Genomic DNA, 15,522 nt, shown 5'->3' on the forward strand with positions numbered 1-15,522 from the left:
AACTCACCCTCAAAAGTTATGAACCATCGTAAGTGAAAGTAAGCAGATGAATAAATACTAGAACTAGACCCCTTATAACTTTGAGTAATAGTCATATTAGAAACCATAAAGTAAATATGCTTCAGCGAATTGAAAACAAATTGTAATGGAGCCATGGCTTTGGTGTAGCTTAGTGGGTTGAGCACGGGCCTGTGGACCAAAGGCTTGTGGTTCAATTACCAGTGAGAGCACATGCCTGAGTTGTGGGCCAGGTCCCCAGCAAGGGGTGCATGATACGCAACCACACGTTGATGTTCTCTCCCTCTCTGTCTCCCCCCTTCTCCTCTCTCTAAAAATAAATAAATACAATCTTTAAAAAAAACAAGAAGGAATGGAAAACATGAATAAGACAAAAAAACTAGAAAAATTTGGAAACCAACTAATTAGAATTTCTAGAAATGAAAAATGTAGTTCTTAAAATTCACTATTATTATTATTACTATTACTAGTCCTCACCCAAGGCTATGATTATCGATTTTAATGAGAGGAAGGGGGAGAGAGAGAGAAACATGGATGTGAGAAAGAAACATCGATTAGCTGCCTCCCATTTGCATTGTGACTAGGGGTCAGACAGAACAGCAGCCTAGGTATGTGCCCTGACCAGAATCAAACCAACAACCTTTTGATGCTTGGGAGGATTCTCCAACAAACTGAGCCACCCTGCCAGAGCTAGTTCTTAAATTTAAAAACTCAAATGACGCCCTGGCTGGTATGGCTCAGTGGATTGAGCTCAGGCCTGCGAACCAAAGGATTGCAGTTCAATTCCCAGTCAGGGCACATGCCTGGGTTGCAGGCCACTTCCCAGCAGGGGACCCACAAGAGGTAACCATACACTGATATTTCTCTCCCTCTCTCCTTCCCTTCCCCTCTAAAGATAAATAAATAAAATCTTTTTTAAAAAAAAAACCTCAAATGACTAGTATAACTAACTGGTTAGATCCTAAGAGAAAATTAGTAAATTAAAATCTAAAGAATTTAGAGAATGATGTTGCAAGATAAAAATGTATCATGGATAAGACATGGAGAAGAAAATAAGAAGGTTCTAGCCTGCATCTCATAGAAATTCCAGAGACATCGAGAAGAGGCAGTACTTTGAAGAATATCTGAGAATTTTCTAGAGTTGACAAAAAGACAAAATTCAGGCAGGATGCATGGGGAGTCTAATCTGAATAAATGAAACTAAATGCAAGAATGGAAATAAATTACATAATTTTCTAATCAGTAAAGGAGGAAAAAAGAATATAGAAAACTCAGTAAGTCAAGAAAGGAGATGGAAAACCCCAGTAATATGGTAGAAATCAAACGTATCAGTAATTACAATAAATGTAAATATACTTAGTAGATAATATGGAGATTGTCAAGTTGGATTTAAAAAATCCATCTATGTGCTATGCAAATGCTTATTAGAAGAAAGAGGAGTACTGGGTTCATTTCAGATAAAATACACCTTACGGCAAAAATTATTACTAGAGATAAAGAGGGTCACCATAAACATTGCATATAATATGAAGTACAGAAAACAAGAACTGACATAACTGCACGCAGACAGCAACAAATCTATAACTGTGGTGGATGGTTTTAAGACGTGTCTATTGATAGAAGAGATCAAGCAGATAAAATACAGATTTGAATAACACTTGATTTAGTGGATTCATAGAACTCCCCTACCTCTGTTACAGAATACTTGTGTTATTGAAACCCTCACAAAACAGTTACAAAGCTCAAAAAGTTAAAGCCCTAAACCAGGTTCTCAACAAAATTCAAAAATTGATCGGAGAAAAACCAAGTTCTCTTGTGACAACCCAGTTACATTGAAGTCTAGCAGTCAGAATATCCTTCCTTTATGTTTAGTAGTTAAGATGGAACGGCTTACTTCCTCCATGCTGCCATTCCCAATTTAAACACCCTCATGTGAACTTCTACTTTTAGGTGATCAGATTTCTTGGTGAAGTTCATAAAATACTAAATTGGCCTATTTGGAACTTGCCAAAGATGTTAGTTGTAGCCTGTCATAGCTATTTTTTAGCCCAGAGGATAATGCCTGCCACAAAACAATAAAGTCATAATTACAGTGTTTCCCAGATGAAAGAAGCCATTAGTTATATGTTCACCAGTTGTTTCTGGGTATACTTAAAGTGTAGGGTGTATATTCCCATAAATTTAGCTACCAATGTAGTAAAATACATGGCTATAAAAAGCACTAAACAATTAAATATAGTTAAATCCACATATGTTAAATTTGGTGAATTATTTGTTTTTCAAGCTATTAAAATAGAAGTTAAAAATTAAAATGTTCTGGTCTTACCAAATACTTGCTATGTACCAGGAACACACGTAAACGTGTGTGTAGGGGTGTTGTATAAGATGCTGTCGTAGCACTCAAGAAACTTATGGTTTTCTTACCTGAAATTTCGAGGGGAAATGCCTATATGTAATCATGCAAAGAAAAACCCTAAAATTGTATTAAGTGCTGAATAGGGAACTGAAGAATTTGGTAGTTTAAACATTTCATGTTAAATAGTTACCTTAGTTAAAACTAAGGTAAGATCCTTACAAAAACTTAATATTGTATAGTTTTTTACAGTTTGGATTGTAGATCTTGAACACTTGGACAGGAATGTAGGGGATATTCAGTACGTAATTGGTGTTTGTAAGCAAAATTAAAAAGTAGATACATTTTTAACTCTAGTTAATCACTATTAACTTTTATTTGTTTAGAAGGAGTAAGGGGAATGTACTAACATAACCTCATATAAAGAAAAGTTTTACTTTGAACACTCAAGTCATGCCACTGTGTATCCTTTACATGTCGGCCTTCTGTCAGATAAAAGGAGAGGGACAAGTAACTCACAGAGATACTCTCAATAGAAACAGCAGCACTGTCCAAGAAAAGAGGGGAGAAATGCTGCTTTGGTGAGCAGAGATAAGCCACAAAAACAGAATGCAAAAAATGGCTGATACACAGATATGTATCTTTAGCCAAAGAAGTTTCAGCTTCAGTCCCATTCTGTCTTGTCATGTTCTACATGTGGTATCTGATTCTTACCTGGAAATCCTTACAGCTCCAAAATCTCTTGTCCAGATTCCCTGCAGGTTTCTGTAGGGCAGGTTACTTACCTTTATTGTAGAACCTTTCACCCTTGTTGTAATCTTTATTTACCTCTCTACAAATGAATTTCGGGGAAGTTACTTAATCACTCTGTGTTTTGTCACTGTTAAGTATAAACTCCATGAGCCTGTTAGAGTTGTTGTAAGGATTAAATGAGAGAATTCCTAAGAGAGAATAAGCACTTGGTAAGTAATAGCTATTATTATTGTCTCTTCTCAGCCAGGCTGAGGTCTTAGAGGACAGTTCTCCCATATTGTTCTTTGTGTAGTATCATCCTCAAGTACTTGCCTGCATTGGCCCAGAACCAATAAAAATGTTTAATGTTGTCTCCTGATATCTTGAATCTTGGTGGTGTGTATAAGGTACCTGTTTCCAAAGCAAATTCACTGAAGATGCTTTTGGATTCCAAAAATTTTTTATTCGAATTTCATCTGTAAATTTTAAACTATTTTAAAAACAAAAAAAATCTCATTTGTAAACTCAAGTGTAATAAAAGAGAACTTTTAGTAGTAAAGGCTCTTACTGTATTAACATACTTTCAAGTTAATTCATTTTTGTCTTCATCCTGTATTCTCTGTTTAATTAATTGGAAGTTATCCTGATATTGAAGACTAAACTGTTAAAAATTAAAACAAACTGCAAAACAAGAACTTGCTGCCACTTGCAAATATTTTTCTTCATAAATTTTTTTTAAGATTTTATTTATTTATATTTAAAGGGGAAGGAGGGAAGGAGAGAGGGAGAGGAACATCAATGTGTGGTTGCCTTTCGCGCGTCCCCTGCTGGGAACTGGCCTGCAGGGAACCAGCCTGCAACCCAAGCATGTGCCCTGACTAGGAATCGAACCGTGATCGTGTAGTTCGCAGGCCCGTGCTCAATCCACTGAGCTACACCAGCCAGGGCTTCTTCATAAATTTTAATAGTATACAATCAAAGCAAAACACAAATAGAATTCTATAGTGGATATAGGAATGTAGCTGCCCTAATTTTATTGCTTTGTGTTAATCAGAAGAGTCTTGTTATTTCCATTGATTGATTTTATAATAAATTCATTTTATAAATTTAAGTAAACATATGTTTATTCTAATTAAATATGGATACACCTATTACTTTTGGAAAGAACAGATAATTACAAATAACTTACGCATTTATATATTCATTGGATAAGTATTTACTGGTACTGTTTTGTGCCAGTAAATGCTATAGGACGCTATAGGCTGAGGATGTATGTTTTACAGGCTATAACTGATGAACCTTTTTGTTTTCCACATGATTGCGCATTCAGAAATCTAAAGACTTCATTGTTTTAAGAACGCTTTTTGAGACCACTGCCTTGTCAAGTGTCCTATTGCTTCCAGTCAGTTGACTCCACTCTTGGCTTTGCAGGGGCCCAGCTGGAGTAAGAGCCCAAGCTCTGGATCGAGATGGAAATCTGATAGAAGATTTTGTATTTGATGGAGGAGTTGGGATTATTGGAAATCGCGTTCTTCATGTGAGAAATGCACCGTCCCCGGCTGCTACTTCTTCCCTTGCAATTTCTGGAATGATTGCAGATGAAGTGCAACAAAGATTTAAATTGTAAATAGTGAAAGAGCTAGCTATGGATTTTAATTTCCGCATTCAGCAACATCCACAAAGAATGTACTAATTACATTCTTTTAATTTAAAAAACATGGTTTGAAAATAGCATTTTTAGGTACTTCATGTGATAACCATTGAATTGTTAAGCTTATGTAAAATAAAAATAATTTGTTAAAGTCCACACTCTTTTGCTTTGTGAATAAAGAGGAAAGATACATTTGTATCTGTCCTGAATCCCTCTCTTTTGTTAATGACCTGTCCTCACCAACCATAATCTAGAAATTTAACTCTTAAAATTTGGGGGAATGATGGCATAAAAAATTGCCTATTCCCTTAACTTTTTGGGTTTGTAATATATAAACTTTTTGTCTCTTGTAGACAAGAAAATATATTGTAGGTTGCAGACCTTTTCATTTTGAAGTCTTCGAAAAGCCCACATTTAGAGCAACAATATTTGTATTTGGAAATTACTGACTTTGAAAATACATGAAATTTCACATTTTTAAAGTATTAGTTTGAATATGATTCTACTGAGCTGTAGTATTTGGAGAGAGACTCAAAGCCTTTTGTGTTCCCATTCTCTTTATAACTGACTTGGTGTGGTGTCATCACCAAAAGAAAACAGCAGGACACTATGAATGGTTGTTGCCAACTTGTCAATTTTCTGTGGTTGGGAAACTGGAAGAACATAGAACTGATACGTTTTTATGAGAGCAGTTTTAGAATCCTGGCACTGATACACAGAACTCTGTAATTCAAAAAATTATTTACCTCTTATATCTCTACTCTTCATCTTATATCTCTACTCTTCAGTTATACCAAGGTTCTCACATGTTAGCCATGATCACTAATGATTCATGCTGACTTGGTTTTCCAGGGATCCTATAAACTTTTATGAGGATATTTCTTCATTTTTGCAAATTACCTGACTCTGAGGCATTCGCTTTTGTAAACCGCAAAAGTGCCTTACATTCACGTGTACTTCATGGGTATTTTAAATTGTTGGCCAGTGCCATACTGTACATTATATGCTGTATATATGTGTGTGGTATCTGTTGAAATGATTCTTGCAATTCAGAAAGTTGGAAAATAGAAATATAAATGAAAATAAGGCAGCCTACTGATTGGGAAAACTTTTATTACAGAACCACCATTTAAGTGAAATATTTTCTTCCATTCCCTCATATGTACTCTCTCAGGAATAATCACGCTCTCTTTGTTTTTTTCTTTCCTTTTATAACTCCAAAGATATGTGATGGATGAGTTAGAAATTATGTGCATTTTGGCTGATAGAAGAAGCTTTTCTGTTTTTTCCTTTTCACTTCAAGTGTTTGTAATTAAATTGATTGAACTACCTCATCCATTAACTTGAAAGGATACACATCATCCATTCCTGTTCAAGAAACAGCACAACCCAGGTAAATAGACGAGGCAATTATTCAGAACTTGGAGTGGGCATATTTAAAGCATTCAGAAATCATTCGCGGAAGAAACAGGCCCAAATGGTTCTTCATAACGACTGATTCCTCCAAGAATGTGACACACAGGATATTTTTCTGTTGCATTATAAGACTGTTAAGAAATGGAAAATATTACAATACTCTATTTCACTAACAGTAAGATTGCATATGCACTAAGCTGTGAAAAACACTGAAATTACAAAAGTAACTGTCCTAATTAAAGCAACCCTTATTCCATCTGGGACTATGCTATACCTCCCAAAAATGTAAGTGAAAACATTGCCGAAAGTGTTTTAAATGTGTAGGATATTATATTTGTGAAACATTTTTGTATTATGTCAATAGGGTGTTATTGTGTAATACCAATATATTTTAAAGTTTTGTGTATTTTCGAGAGAAGAAAATGTATATTAATATTAAAATATTTTAATGAGCCTTGGTGTTGTAAATATAATTTGTAGTTTTATAAAAAGTGATTCAAATGTTTTGTGTGTAAAACTTGAACTATCGTAGCTTTAGGTAGCAGCCAATCTTTAAAAAATTTCTGTATTTGTGTATAATACAGACATGAGGTGAAGTAGTTTACATTTTGGGTAAAAAGTGGAGCACTTCTCCACTTACAAAAATGGCTTTCTATCTAATAGTGGTGGCAATATCCGGCTGACTTCAGTGTCATCTTCATACCCCAGAGCACCAGGGGACATTATTTCTGTTCGATAGCAGAATGTAGGAGTATGCAGCATATAAACACAACACTTTCCGGGGGGCTGGGGGGAGGGAGTTCAATAAATAAGTTAATCTTTTGGAAATTTATCGAAAATTATAGTTCTTGGGAAGACATTTTTGGTATGCTATCTCTTACAGGGGGTTGGGCTTCTGGGCACGAGCCTCCCGTTACAGGGCAAATGATTCTGAATACCCACTCCAACTTCTTGATGACAAATACTGTAAGGGAAACAAAGTTAGCTACAGCACGAACCTTGAAAGTGAGTGACGATGACATTTATTGTTTCCTGTGGTGTTGCTTTGGTTTGCTACTGACTGGCAGCACTTGTAGCTTTAAATAAATTGAGGAAGAAAGAGCACACAAGAGAAGTGTTGAGTAAGATCTCAAAATGTTTTCAGTGCGAGAATATTAGTGGTAACATTTTAACTGCCTTTTAAAATCTGAGATGTGTTTGGGTCATTCAAGTTATCTCCCAAAAACCATCCTAAATTTTAAACAAGCAAAAGTACTATATCAAATTATTACTAGGATAGCATTAATCTTAACTCAAATTTATGGCTGAGTTTTTGTTATACATCTGCTCTCCTTACAGTATCAGTGTGTTTTAATAGTTGCATTTTTTAACATTTGAAGCAGGTACTTAGGATGAGGTTAGAATTTTTTTATTTATTTTTAAAAATATACTTTATTTATTATGCTATTAGAATTGTCTCATTTTTTTGCTCCCCTTTATTACCCTCAGTGCTGTGTCACTCTCCTGCCGTCATTTCCCCACCTTAGTTTATGTCCATGGGTCATACATATAAGTTATTTGGCTTCTCCGTTTCCATACTATTCTTAACCTCCTCCTGTCTATCTTGTACCTACCTACCATTTATGCCTTTTTTAAAAAGATTTTATTTATTTATACTTAGAGGGGAAGGTAAGGAGAAACAGGGAGATAAATGATGTGTGGTTGCCTCTGCAACCCAGGCATGTGCACTGACTGGGAATCAAACTGGTAACCCTTTAGTTTTCAGGCCTGTACCCAATCCACTGAGCTACACCAGCCAGGGTCTACTTATGCTTCTTATTCCCGGTACCTTTTTCCTCCTTCTCCCCGCTCCCCCTCCCTTCTGATAACCCTCCACGTGATCTCCATTCTGTGATTCTGTTCCCATTCTAGTCGTTTACTTAGTTTGTTTTTATTTTTCCAGGTTCTGTTGTTGATAGTTTTGAGTTTGTTGTCATTTTACTGTTCATATTTTTTATCATATTATTTTTCTTAGATAAGGCCCTTTAACATTTCATATAATTAGGGCCGGGTGATGATGGACTCCTTTACTTTGACCTTATCTGGGAAGCGCTTTATCTCCCCTTCTATCCTAAATGATAGCTTTGCTGGATAGAGTAATCTTGGATTCAGGTCTTTGCCTTTAGCAACTCTGAATACTTCTTTCCAGCCCCTTCTTGCCTGCAAGGTTTCTTTTGAGAAATGAGTTGATGCAACTCTTATGGGGACTCCTTTGTAGGTAACTATCTCCTTTTCTGTTGCTGCTTTTAAGAATCTCTTCTTATCTTTAATCTTGGGTAATGTAAGTGTGATGTGGCTTGGTGTGTGCTTTATAAATTATATTTATATATAATATAAATGTATGTTTATTATATATTAAATATATTATATTATATCAATATATATTAATATATTATATATGTTTATTAAATATAATAAAATATACTACCTACATTTTTACATAAGTGGTAGCATACTCTGAATACTATATTATACATCTTGCTTGTTTCATTTTGTAGTGTACCTTTGAGAATGTTCATCTCAAGTGGCCTGAACACAGCAACCTGATTCTTTTAAAATGACTGCATAGGTTCAATTTTATGGATTTACTGGGTTTTTTTTTCATTGTTGTTGAACCAGTCCTTTATTCTTACAGATGATTATTTAAATATTTTGTTTCTAGAGTGTTTTTGTTTTGTTTTTGCTTTAACAATACTACGATAAATAACCTTGTGCTGTCATTTCACATTTGAGTAATTTATCTATAGGACATATTCCTAGAATTTGTTGTGTCAGAGGGTATGTGCCTTTGCAACGGTCACAGGTATTCAGTTGCCTTTGATGGAGGTTGAACCAGTTTACAGTCTCATCAGTAATGTATTGGGGTACCTGCTTTCCCCAAAGCCTGACCAACACAGTGTATAATCAAACTTTATGATTAGTGCTATTCAAATAGGTAAAAGTAATAGTATAATTTAAATTTGCATTTTTCATAATATGACTGAAGTTGAGCATCTTTACTGTGTTTGAAACATTTATATTTCCTTTTCTGTGAACTATCTTTTCCTATCCTTCATCCTTTTTTTCTTCCTGAGTTTTAGTCGCTTTAATTTATAGGAGCTCCTTTACATACTAGGGAAACTTACTCTTTAGGAAATGAGTTGCATGTACTTTTTCCAGTTTGTCATGTTATTTGCCTTAGCTTGTGGTATTTTTTTTGCACATTTAAAAAATACAGTGTATCAATCTTCTAGATTTTATATCTTAGTAGAAAGGTGTTTTGCACTCAGAAATTATAAACAAATTATTCTATAGTTTTATTTTTTACATATAAATCCTTGACACATCTGGAATCCATCCTGGTGTAGAGTGTGGGGGTATAGATCCAACATTTTTGTCTAAATGGCCCATTTTTCTGGTTGGGAAACTCTTTATTGGTGTCATTTCTTGGATTATTCTCAACAAGCATGTGGATCACTTTCTGTCCCTTGCCCAGAGATCACAACTGAGATGCCTGTGGAGATAAGGCAGGTTACAGAAAAGGGTGAAGAGTGCCAGGTGGGGAATATAGCCAAATGGAAATCAGATGGCATATTTTTCTGAGGAGGGCAGCCACTTCTCACCACCTGCTGATTATTATTCCCTTGAAAGAATGCAGCAGTGTCCAGTGTTAGCGGATCTTTGTCAAGATAAGCAGAAATTCCAGATGTACAAAGTCTCTTGATTTTAAAATGTTAACAATTTTAAGAATTTAAAGATAGCCTTGGCTATACAAAATGTGTCTTCAAGCCAGATTTGGCCTAGAGAACATTTCCAATATTTTTGGCCAAGAATGAAATTTCCATAACAACTTGACTCTCCTGTAAGAAAATACAATCACAGTCTAGTAGTTTGCTTAGTAGTTTATGGCTGGAGTTCAGGAAGAGGAGAGAAAAGCAAAAACACTCTATGTCAGCCTGTCTTTGCCCTCAGTGATGGAAACTTTAATTGGAGAAAAGCACACATTTCACTTTTATCCCCACCCAGGACATGGGAATGTGGGTGTCATCGTTTATTAGAAGATATTGTGGCTTTCGTAGATATTTGGATTAGAAAAATGATCTCTTAAATTTTCCAACTTTGCATTTCGATCTTTGCAAAATGAGAGAATAGTTGGTGTGTGTTTTAGGGGAAAGTAATTGCTCAGCTACTGATCTTTGAACTAAAGTGTGGCAGACATTTTTTGCACCTTTCCTCTTTCCCTTCCCTGCTGCTGACAATCTATTATAATCCATATGCTCAGCATCTATAGTGGGATGAAATTTATGTTAATGGTAAAAGTTTCTAGAGTCAATGCCTCTTCAACTCAGGAAAGCTTATGGTTGGGATGTTTTTGGAGTTGCTATTGAGTATGGCTGGGCCAGAGAGGTGGATACAGGTTTTGTGGTACCCGATGCTTACACAATTTGGAGGACACCATTAAGAAAACAATTCAGGACTTCTGCCAAGATGGAGGTGTAGGTGGAAATACTGTGCCTTCTCGCACAACCAAGTTTAAAAAGAATAAAGTTTTAGCAACAAAAACGCAGCCGAACCACAGAAAATTGAACTGTACTGAAGTTCGACAACAACAAACCATTCAGCCAGACCTGTAAGAGGGGCAGAGCCAGCAGCGGAGCGGGGTTAGGCAGAAAAGATCCACCGGACTGAGCCAGGCGCTAGACCCAGTCGTGCAGGCAGCCTTGGGCAGATCCCAGATGTGAAGTAGCAGGCCGACCCACTGAGGGCACAAGGCGGCGGGCTGATTGCGGTCACACATTCGCCTGCAGATAAACCAGGTGAAGGAGCTAGCAGTGAGACAGACCGCACAGGCCCCAGTGGCGGGAAGCAGCAGAGGGGACTGCTATTGTCCCTCTCTAACCCCGCGCCCACATACAGCATCATACACCAGCGACCTGGGTGCCACCCGCCCCGCTCCGTGAACATCTAAGGCTCCGCTCCTCATACTTAACAGGCGCGAACAGACCAAAATATGGCTCCAGGAGAACTCAAAAGCCCCAACCCCATAAATCTAAGCGAATAAGAAATTGCCAACCTATCAGATGCAGAGTTCAAAACACTGGTGATCAGGATGCTCACAGAACTGGTTTATTTTAGTCACAAATTAGAGGAACATATGAAGGCTAAACTAATTGAAATGAAGGGAAATGCATAGGAAACCAATAGTGATGGGAAGGAAACTGGGACTCAAATCAAGGGAGTGGACCAGAAGGAAGAAAGAAATGACCCAACAGAAAAGACTGAAGAAGCAAGAATTCAAAAAAATGAGGCGAGGCTTAGGAACCTTTAGGACATCTTTAAACATTCCAACATCCGAATTATAGGGGTACCAGAAGGGGAAGAGGAACACCCACAAATGGAAAACTTATTTAAACAAATAATAAAGGAGAATTTCCCCAATCTGGCAAAGGAAATACACTTCCAGGAAATCCAGGAAGCTCAGAGAGTCCCAAAGATATTGGATCCAAGAAGGAACACACCAAGGCACATCATCATTATATTAGCCAAGATTAAAATGAAGGAGAGAATCCTAGAAGTAGCAAGAGATAAGGGGACAGTCACCTACAAAGGAGTTCCCATCAGACTGTCAGTGGATTTCTCAAAAGACACCTTACAGGCAAGAAGGAGCTGGAAAAAAGTATTCCAAGTCATGAAATCCAAAGACCTACATCCAAGATTGCTCTATCCAGCAAAGCTTTCATTTAGAATGGAAGGGCAGATAAAGTGCTTCTCAGATAAGATCAAATTCAAGGAGTTCATCATCACCAAGCCCTTATTATATGAAATATTAAAGGGACTTATCTAAGAAAAAGAAGATAAAAATATGAACAGTGAAAGGACAGCAAACTCACAGTTATTAACAACCACATCTAAAACAAAAGCAAACTAAGCAAACAACTAGATCAGGAGCAGAGCCACAGAAATGGAGATCACATGGAGGGTTAGCAACAGGGGGAGGGGGAGAAGAGATGGGGAGAAGGTACAGAGAATAAGTACCATAGACAAGGGGAGGGCAAGAGTAGTGTGGGAAAAATAGAATCTAAAGAACTTATGACACACGGACATGAACTAAAGGGAGGAATGTGGGTAGGAGGGGATGTGCAGGGTGGAGGGGAATGAGGGGGGAAATGGGACAAGTGTAATGGTATAATCAATAAAATATATATTTTTAAAAAGAAAACAATTCAAAAATATCTTTGGAAAATTTCACAAAAACGATATGGCTTTGTGAACACACAGGGGACAGTGCAAAGGAAGGACCTTTATATTCAAGCCTCATTAACACCATTGTTATCTGCCTTTTCTGACCCTACTGTGGGCAAAGGGCTTGCCACGCCTCACCTCCTGTCCCCACAACACCCCTCTACGATATAGTTATTACCTCCTATATACTTAATAGCCACGTGAAAACACAAATATGTTAAATACGCTTCTTCCTCTCCACATCCCCACACTCCTTTCCACGACCTAAATCCTGGGCGCTGGAGGAGTGGCACCATGTCAGGATCACCTGGGGAAGATCAAGAGGAATGAAAGTATGTAAAACGCAGTCATTAAGTTGGAGAGTCTGCCTCCAACAGGATTCCAGCAAATCCAGGAGAGACAGACTCCTGCAGCCAGGCGCCCGAGGCTCGCGTCTCTACGTACCTCCCACCCCGCCCCGCCTGCGTCTACGCTTGCTCCCTAGTGCGCATGCTCCCTGCTGGCAGCGTTGGTGACCGGGTCTTAAGGGCGCCGCGCGGCGGAGGGGGTGGGCCAAGCTGTGACTGCTGAGACCCAGAGCTTGGTGGCTGCAGTGGGGCGCTGTTCGCAGTTGCTAAAAGGTGGTCTGTGGTGGCCAACCCTGCGTGCGCCCGCTCGTGCTCGGTCTGTCCCCAGGGCCCTCTGGAAGTGACTTGGGTGGGCCTGGCCGAGTGGCCAGGTTGCAGCTTGGGAGGGTGGAGATGAGGCTATGAGAAGTAGAGCCACCACAGCCTGTCTCCGCCTGCGGCAGCCGTAGCGGGACTGGGGTGGGGGCGAGCCCAGTCGTACCCCGAGGAACTACGAACTCAGACAAAGGAAAAGGAGCAGCCCGAGGCTCGACCGGCGCCTCTTGGAAAGAAAGCAGCCTCAGTCCCAGTCCGCGTCTCCCAGGCTCAGGGGCTCCCGAGCTTCCTCTGCGGACGCAGCGCAGGGCAAGGCCACCCGGGCGAGGAAACCGCCCCCGGAGCCCCCGCCCGCCCGCCGGCGCCGCCTCCGAGCCGCCTCGGCCGTAGCTGCGGCCCAGGCGGGAGGCGGCGGCGGCCGGCGAGGCAAGGCGAGGCGGCCCGCGCTCTGCCTGTCAGGCCACCGGCACTGCCCGGCTCGGCCCGCGGGCAGCCCTCGATGAAGAGGCGCTGCCGCTGGGGCCATGCAGCAGGCGCCGCAGCCCTACGAGTTCTTCAGCGAAGAGAACAGTCCGAAATGGCGGGGACTGTTGGTCTCGGCCCTGAGGAAGGTCAGTGCTGGTGTCCCGGCGGCCTCGGGGGCTGAGGGAAGTGCAGGGGCGGTTGCACTCTGTGGGCCGAGCCCGCAGCAGGCTGGCGGAGTGCCTGGCCCGCAGCCCCTCCGACGTTCTAACGGGGAGCGGCGGGTCTCAGTCCCGTGGGCCAAGCTGTTTTTTTCTTGCGACTTCTAGCGACAGGGGGTCTCATGATTGCCTGTTGCATCCAATAGGACGTTTTCTCAAGGTTGGGTTGTTTGTTTTTTTTCTTTTCTGGCTGGGCCCAGAAGGAGGGTTTTGTTATGATCATAAAACTGAATTTGATGTTGCAGTCATTTCGTCAGGCAACTTCCGCCGTTGACCAATTTGTTGTCCTCAAGGCTGGCTGGGGTCTAAATACCAGTCCCGCTGGTATTTAGAGTTTCTAAAGCAAAAGCACATTGTCAAGCTCGGTGATTACTTTAAATCAAGTTCTCTGGGGGTGTTCTTCTAGGCGATTTGCTTGTGAAGGGCCTCTACTCGCTTAAAAGGTAGTACTTTTTTGTAACATACATGTGTTTGACATGTGCGAAATGTCAGTGAGTGATCCTCTCCCATTTACATTATTTGAGGTAACTAAAGTACCTCTTCACTTCTTGCAAAAGGTGTCCTTGTTTACAAGAGATTTCCCCTATAAAATTTGGTCAGATTCTCTGGTGAGTGCAATTTAGAACTTAGAACCATTTTAAGAGGACAAAAATATAACTCATAAAAAAATCTTTTAAGTTGGGTGCATCGCTAGGGTGCATCTCTCCTGCAGATGCTGTCAGTCTTCCTCAGTGAATTCGGGTAATAATCATACTCTCATGTTTATAATTAACACTTTTGTAAGGTCAAGACAAATTTAAAGACTTTGAGTGCAGGGTATGTCATGCCCTCTGAACATGGTCTTTCTATGCCATCCATGCATACTTAGTGCCTTCTGCCTTTTGTGCAAAATAAGCAAGAATACATTTTAAAATAATAAAGAGAAGTAAACATTTAAAAGATTACACTCGAACATTAAATCTTTATGCGTTAAATTTCTATAAATGAAAGGTGATACATTTTAAAGGTAAAACCATTGTCCTCATGCATTCAGAGTTTCAGATTTTCCATTCTTCACATAATTCTTACAAGGAGATATCCCCCCTTGGGCCAAGTCATGTCTTTTTGAAGAACTTAATGGAAGTGACTAAGGGCCGGCAGCTGACAGCTATTATTTCACTGGTACACTAGGTGTTAAGGTATTAAATTGACCTTCCTTCCATGGGCAGCCCTATTCTATAAGGAGAGGGAAAGAAATGGAAAGTGTGCTGAGTGGTGACTATGAACTCTGGCCTTCTTTTCCTTTGCAAAAGAAGGAGATGTTTAGATAGTAAATGACCCTTCAGCCAGACAGAGTGTGAATGCAATTATCCAGTAGGTCTGTATTATTGGCTCTGTGATGTAGGTGTCTACCTATTAGTATTTTCCGGTAGCAAATAGTATTTGAGTATGTGTTGTATAATTTATTCAGTAGGTAGCTTTGACCCTAATAATCTTTAATGCACAGATACAAATTTATTTCTTCAGGTTAGGCTGGAAACAAAGCCAGGACTAGCATCCAATCCTAGTCCATTGCTTGGAGAGTATTATGTTGCACTTGTGTGCTATTCTTGTTTTTCTGGAACTCAGGTGCTATGTAGATCTGTATTGTCTTATTCCACAGTTTTTGTATATCCTTTTGTATATCCTAGAAGATTTGGTCTTTTGAGGTAAATTAAAAAAAAACCAATTTCTATTTAACTTATTAATTTGTTATTATACAATTGA

General features: G+C 39.2%; 2 protein-coding genes and 1 long non-coding RNA gene across 4 annotated transcripts in view; 2 read left to right on the plus strand and 1 right to left on the minus strand.

Annotated features, from left to right (window-relative positions):
• L2HGDH (L-2-hydroxyglutarate dehydrogenase) overlaps positions 1-6,618 on the plus strand; it is a 41,859-nt gene extending 35,241 nt beyond the window's left edge. For both annotated transcript variants that reach the window (XM_037155724.2, XM_037155725.2), the window contains one exon: positions 4,535-6,618. In XM_037155724.2, coding sequence (XP_037011619.2) covers positions 4,535-4,730 — 196 coding nt within the window. In that variant the 3' untranslated portion in view covers positions 4,731-6,618. The remainder of the gene's footprint in view (positions 1-4,534) is intronic.
• Positions 6,619-9,515: 2,897 nt separating this feature from the next.
• LOC128628123 (uncharacterized) lies at positions 9,516-13,336 on the minus strand. Its single transcript, XR_008392451.1, has 3 exons — positions 13,260-13,336; positions 12,610-12,738; positions 9,516-9,702 (listed from the first exon to the last, which is right to left on the minus strand). It is a non-coding gene; the product is annotated as an uncharacterized LOC128628123 (long non-coding RNA).
• Positions 13,337-13,613: 277 nt separating this feature from the next.
• SOS2 (SOS Ras/Rho guanine nucleotide exchange factor 2) overlaps positions 13,614-15,522 on the plus strand; it is a 98,996-nt gene continuing 97,087 nt past the window's right edge. Inside the window, exon 1 of the mRNA XM_037155598.2 lies at positions 13,614-13,704. Within this exon, the coding sequence (XP_037011493.2) occupies positions 13,618-13,704 (87 nt within the window). The 5' untranslated portion in view covers positions 13,614-13,617. The remainder of the gene's footprint in view (positions 13,705-15,522) is intronic.

This window comes from Artibeus jamaicensis, unplaced genomic scaffold (assembly GCF_021234435.1).
Source record: "Artibeus jamaicensis isolate MK-2021 breed Jamaican fruit bat unplaced genomic scaffold, CSHL_Jam_final contig_548, whole genome shotgun sequence".
NCBI classification, from domain to species: domain Eukaryota; kingdom Metazoa; phylum Chordata; class Mammalia; order Chiroptera; family Phyllostomidae; genus Artibeus; species Artibeus jamaicensis.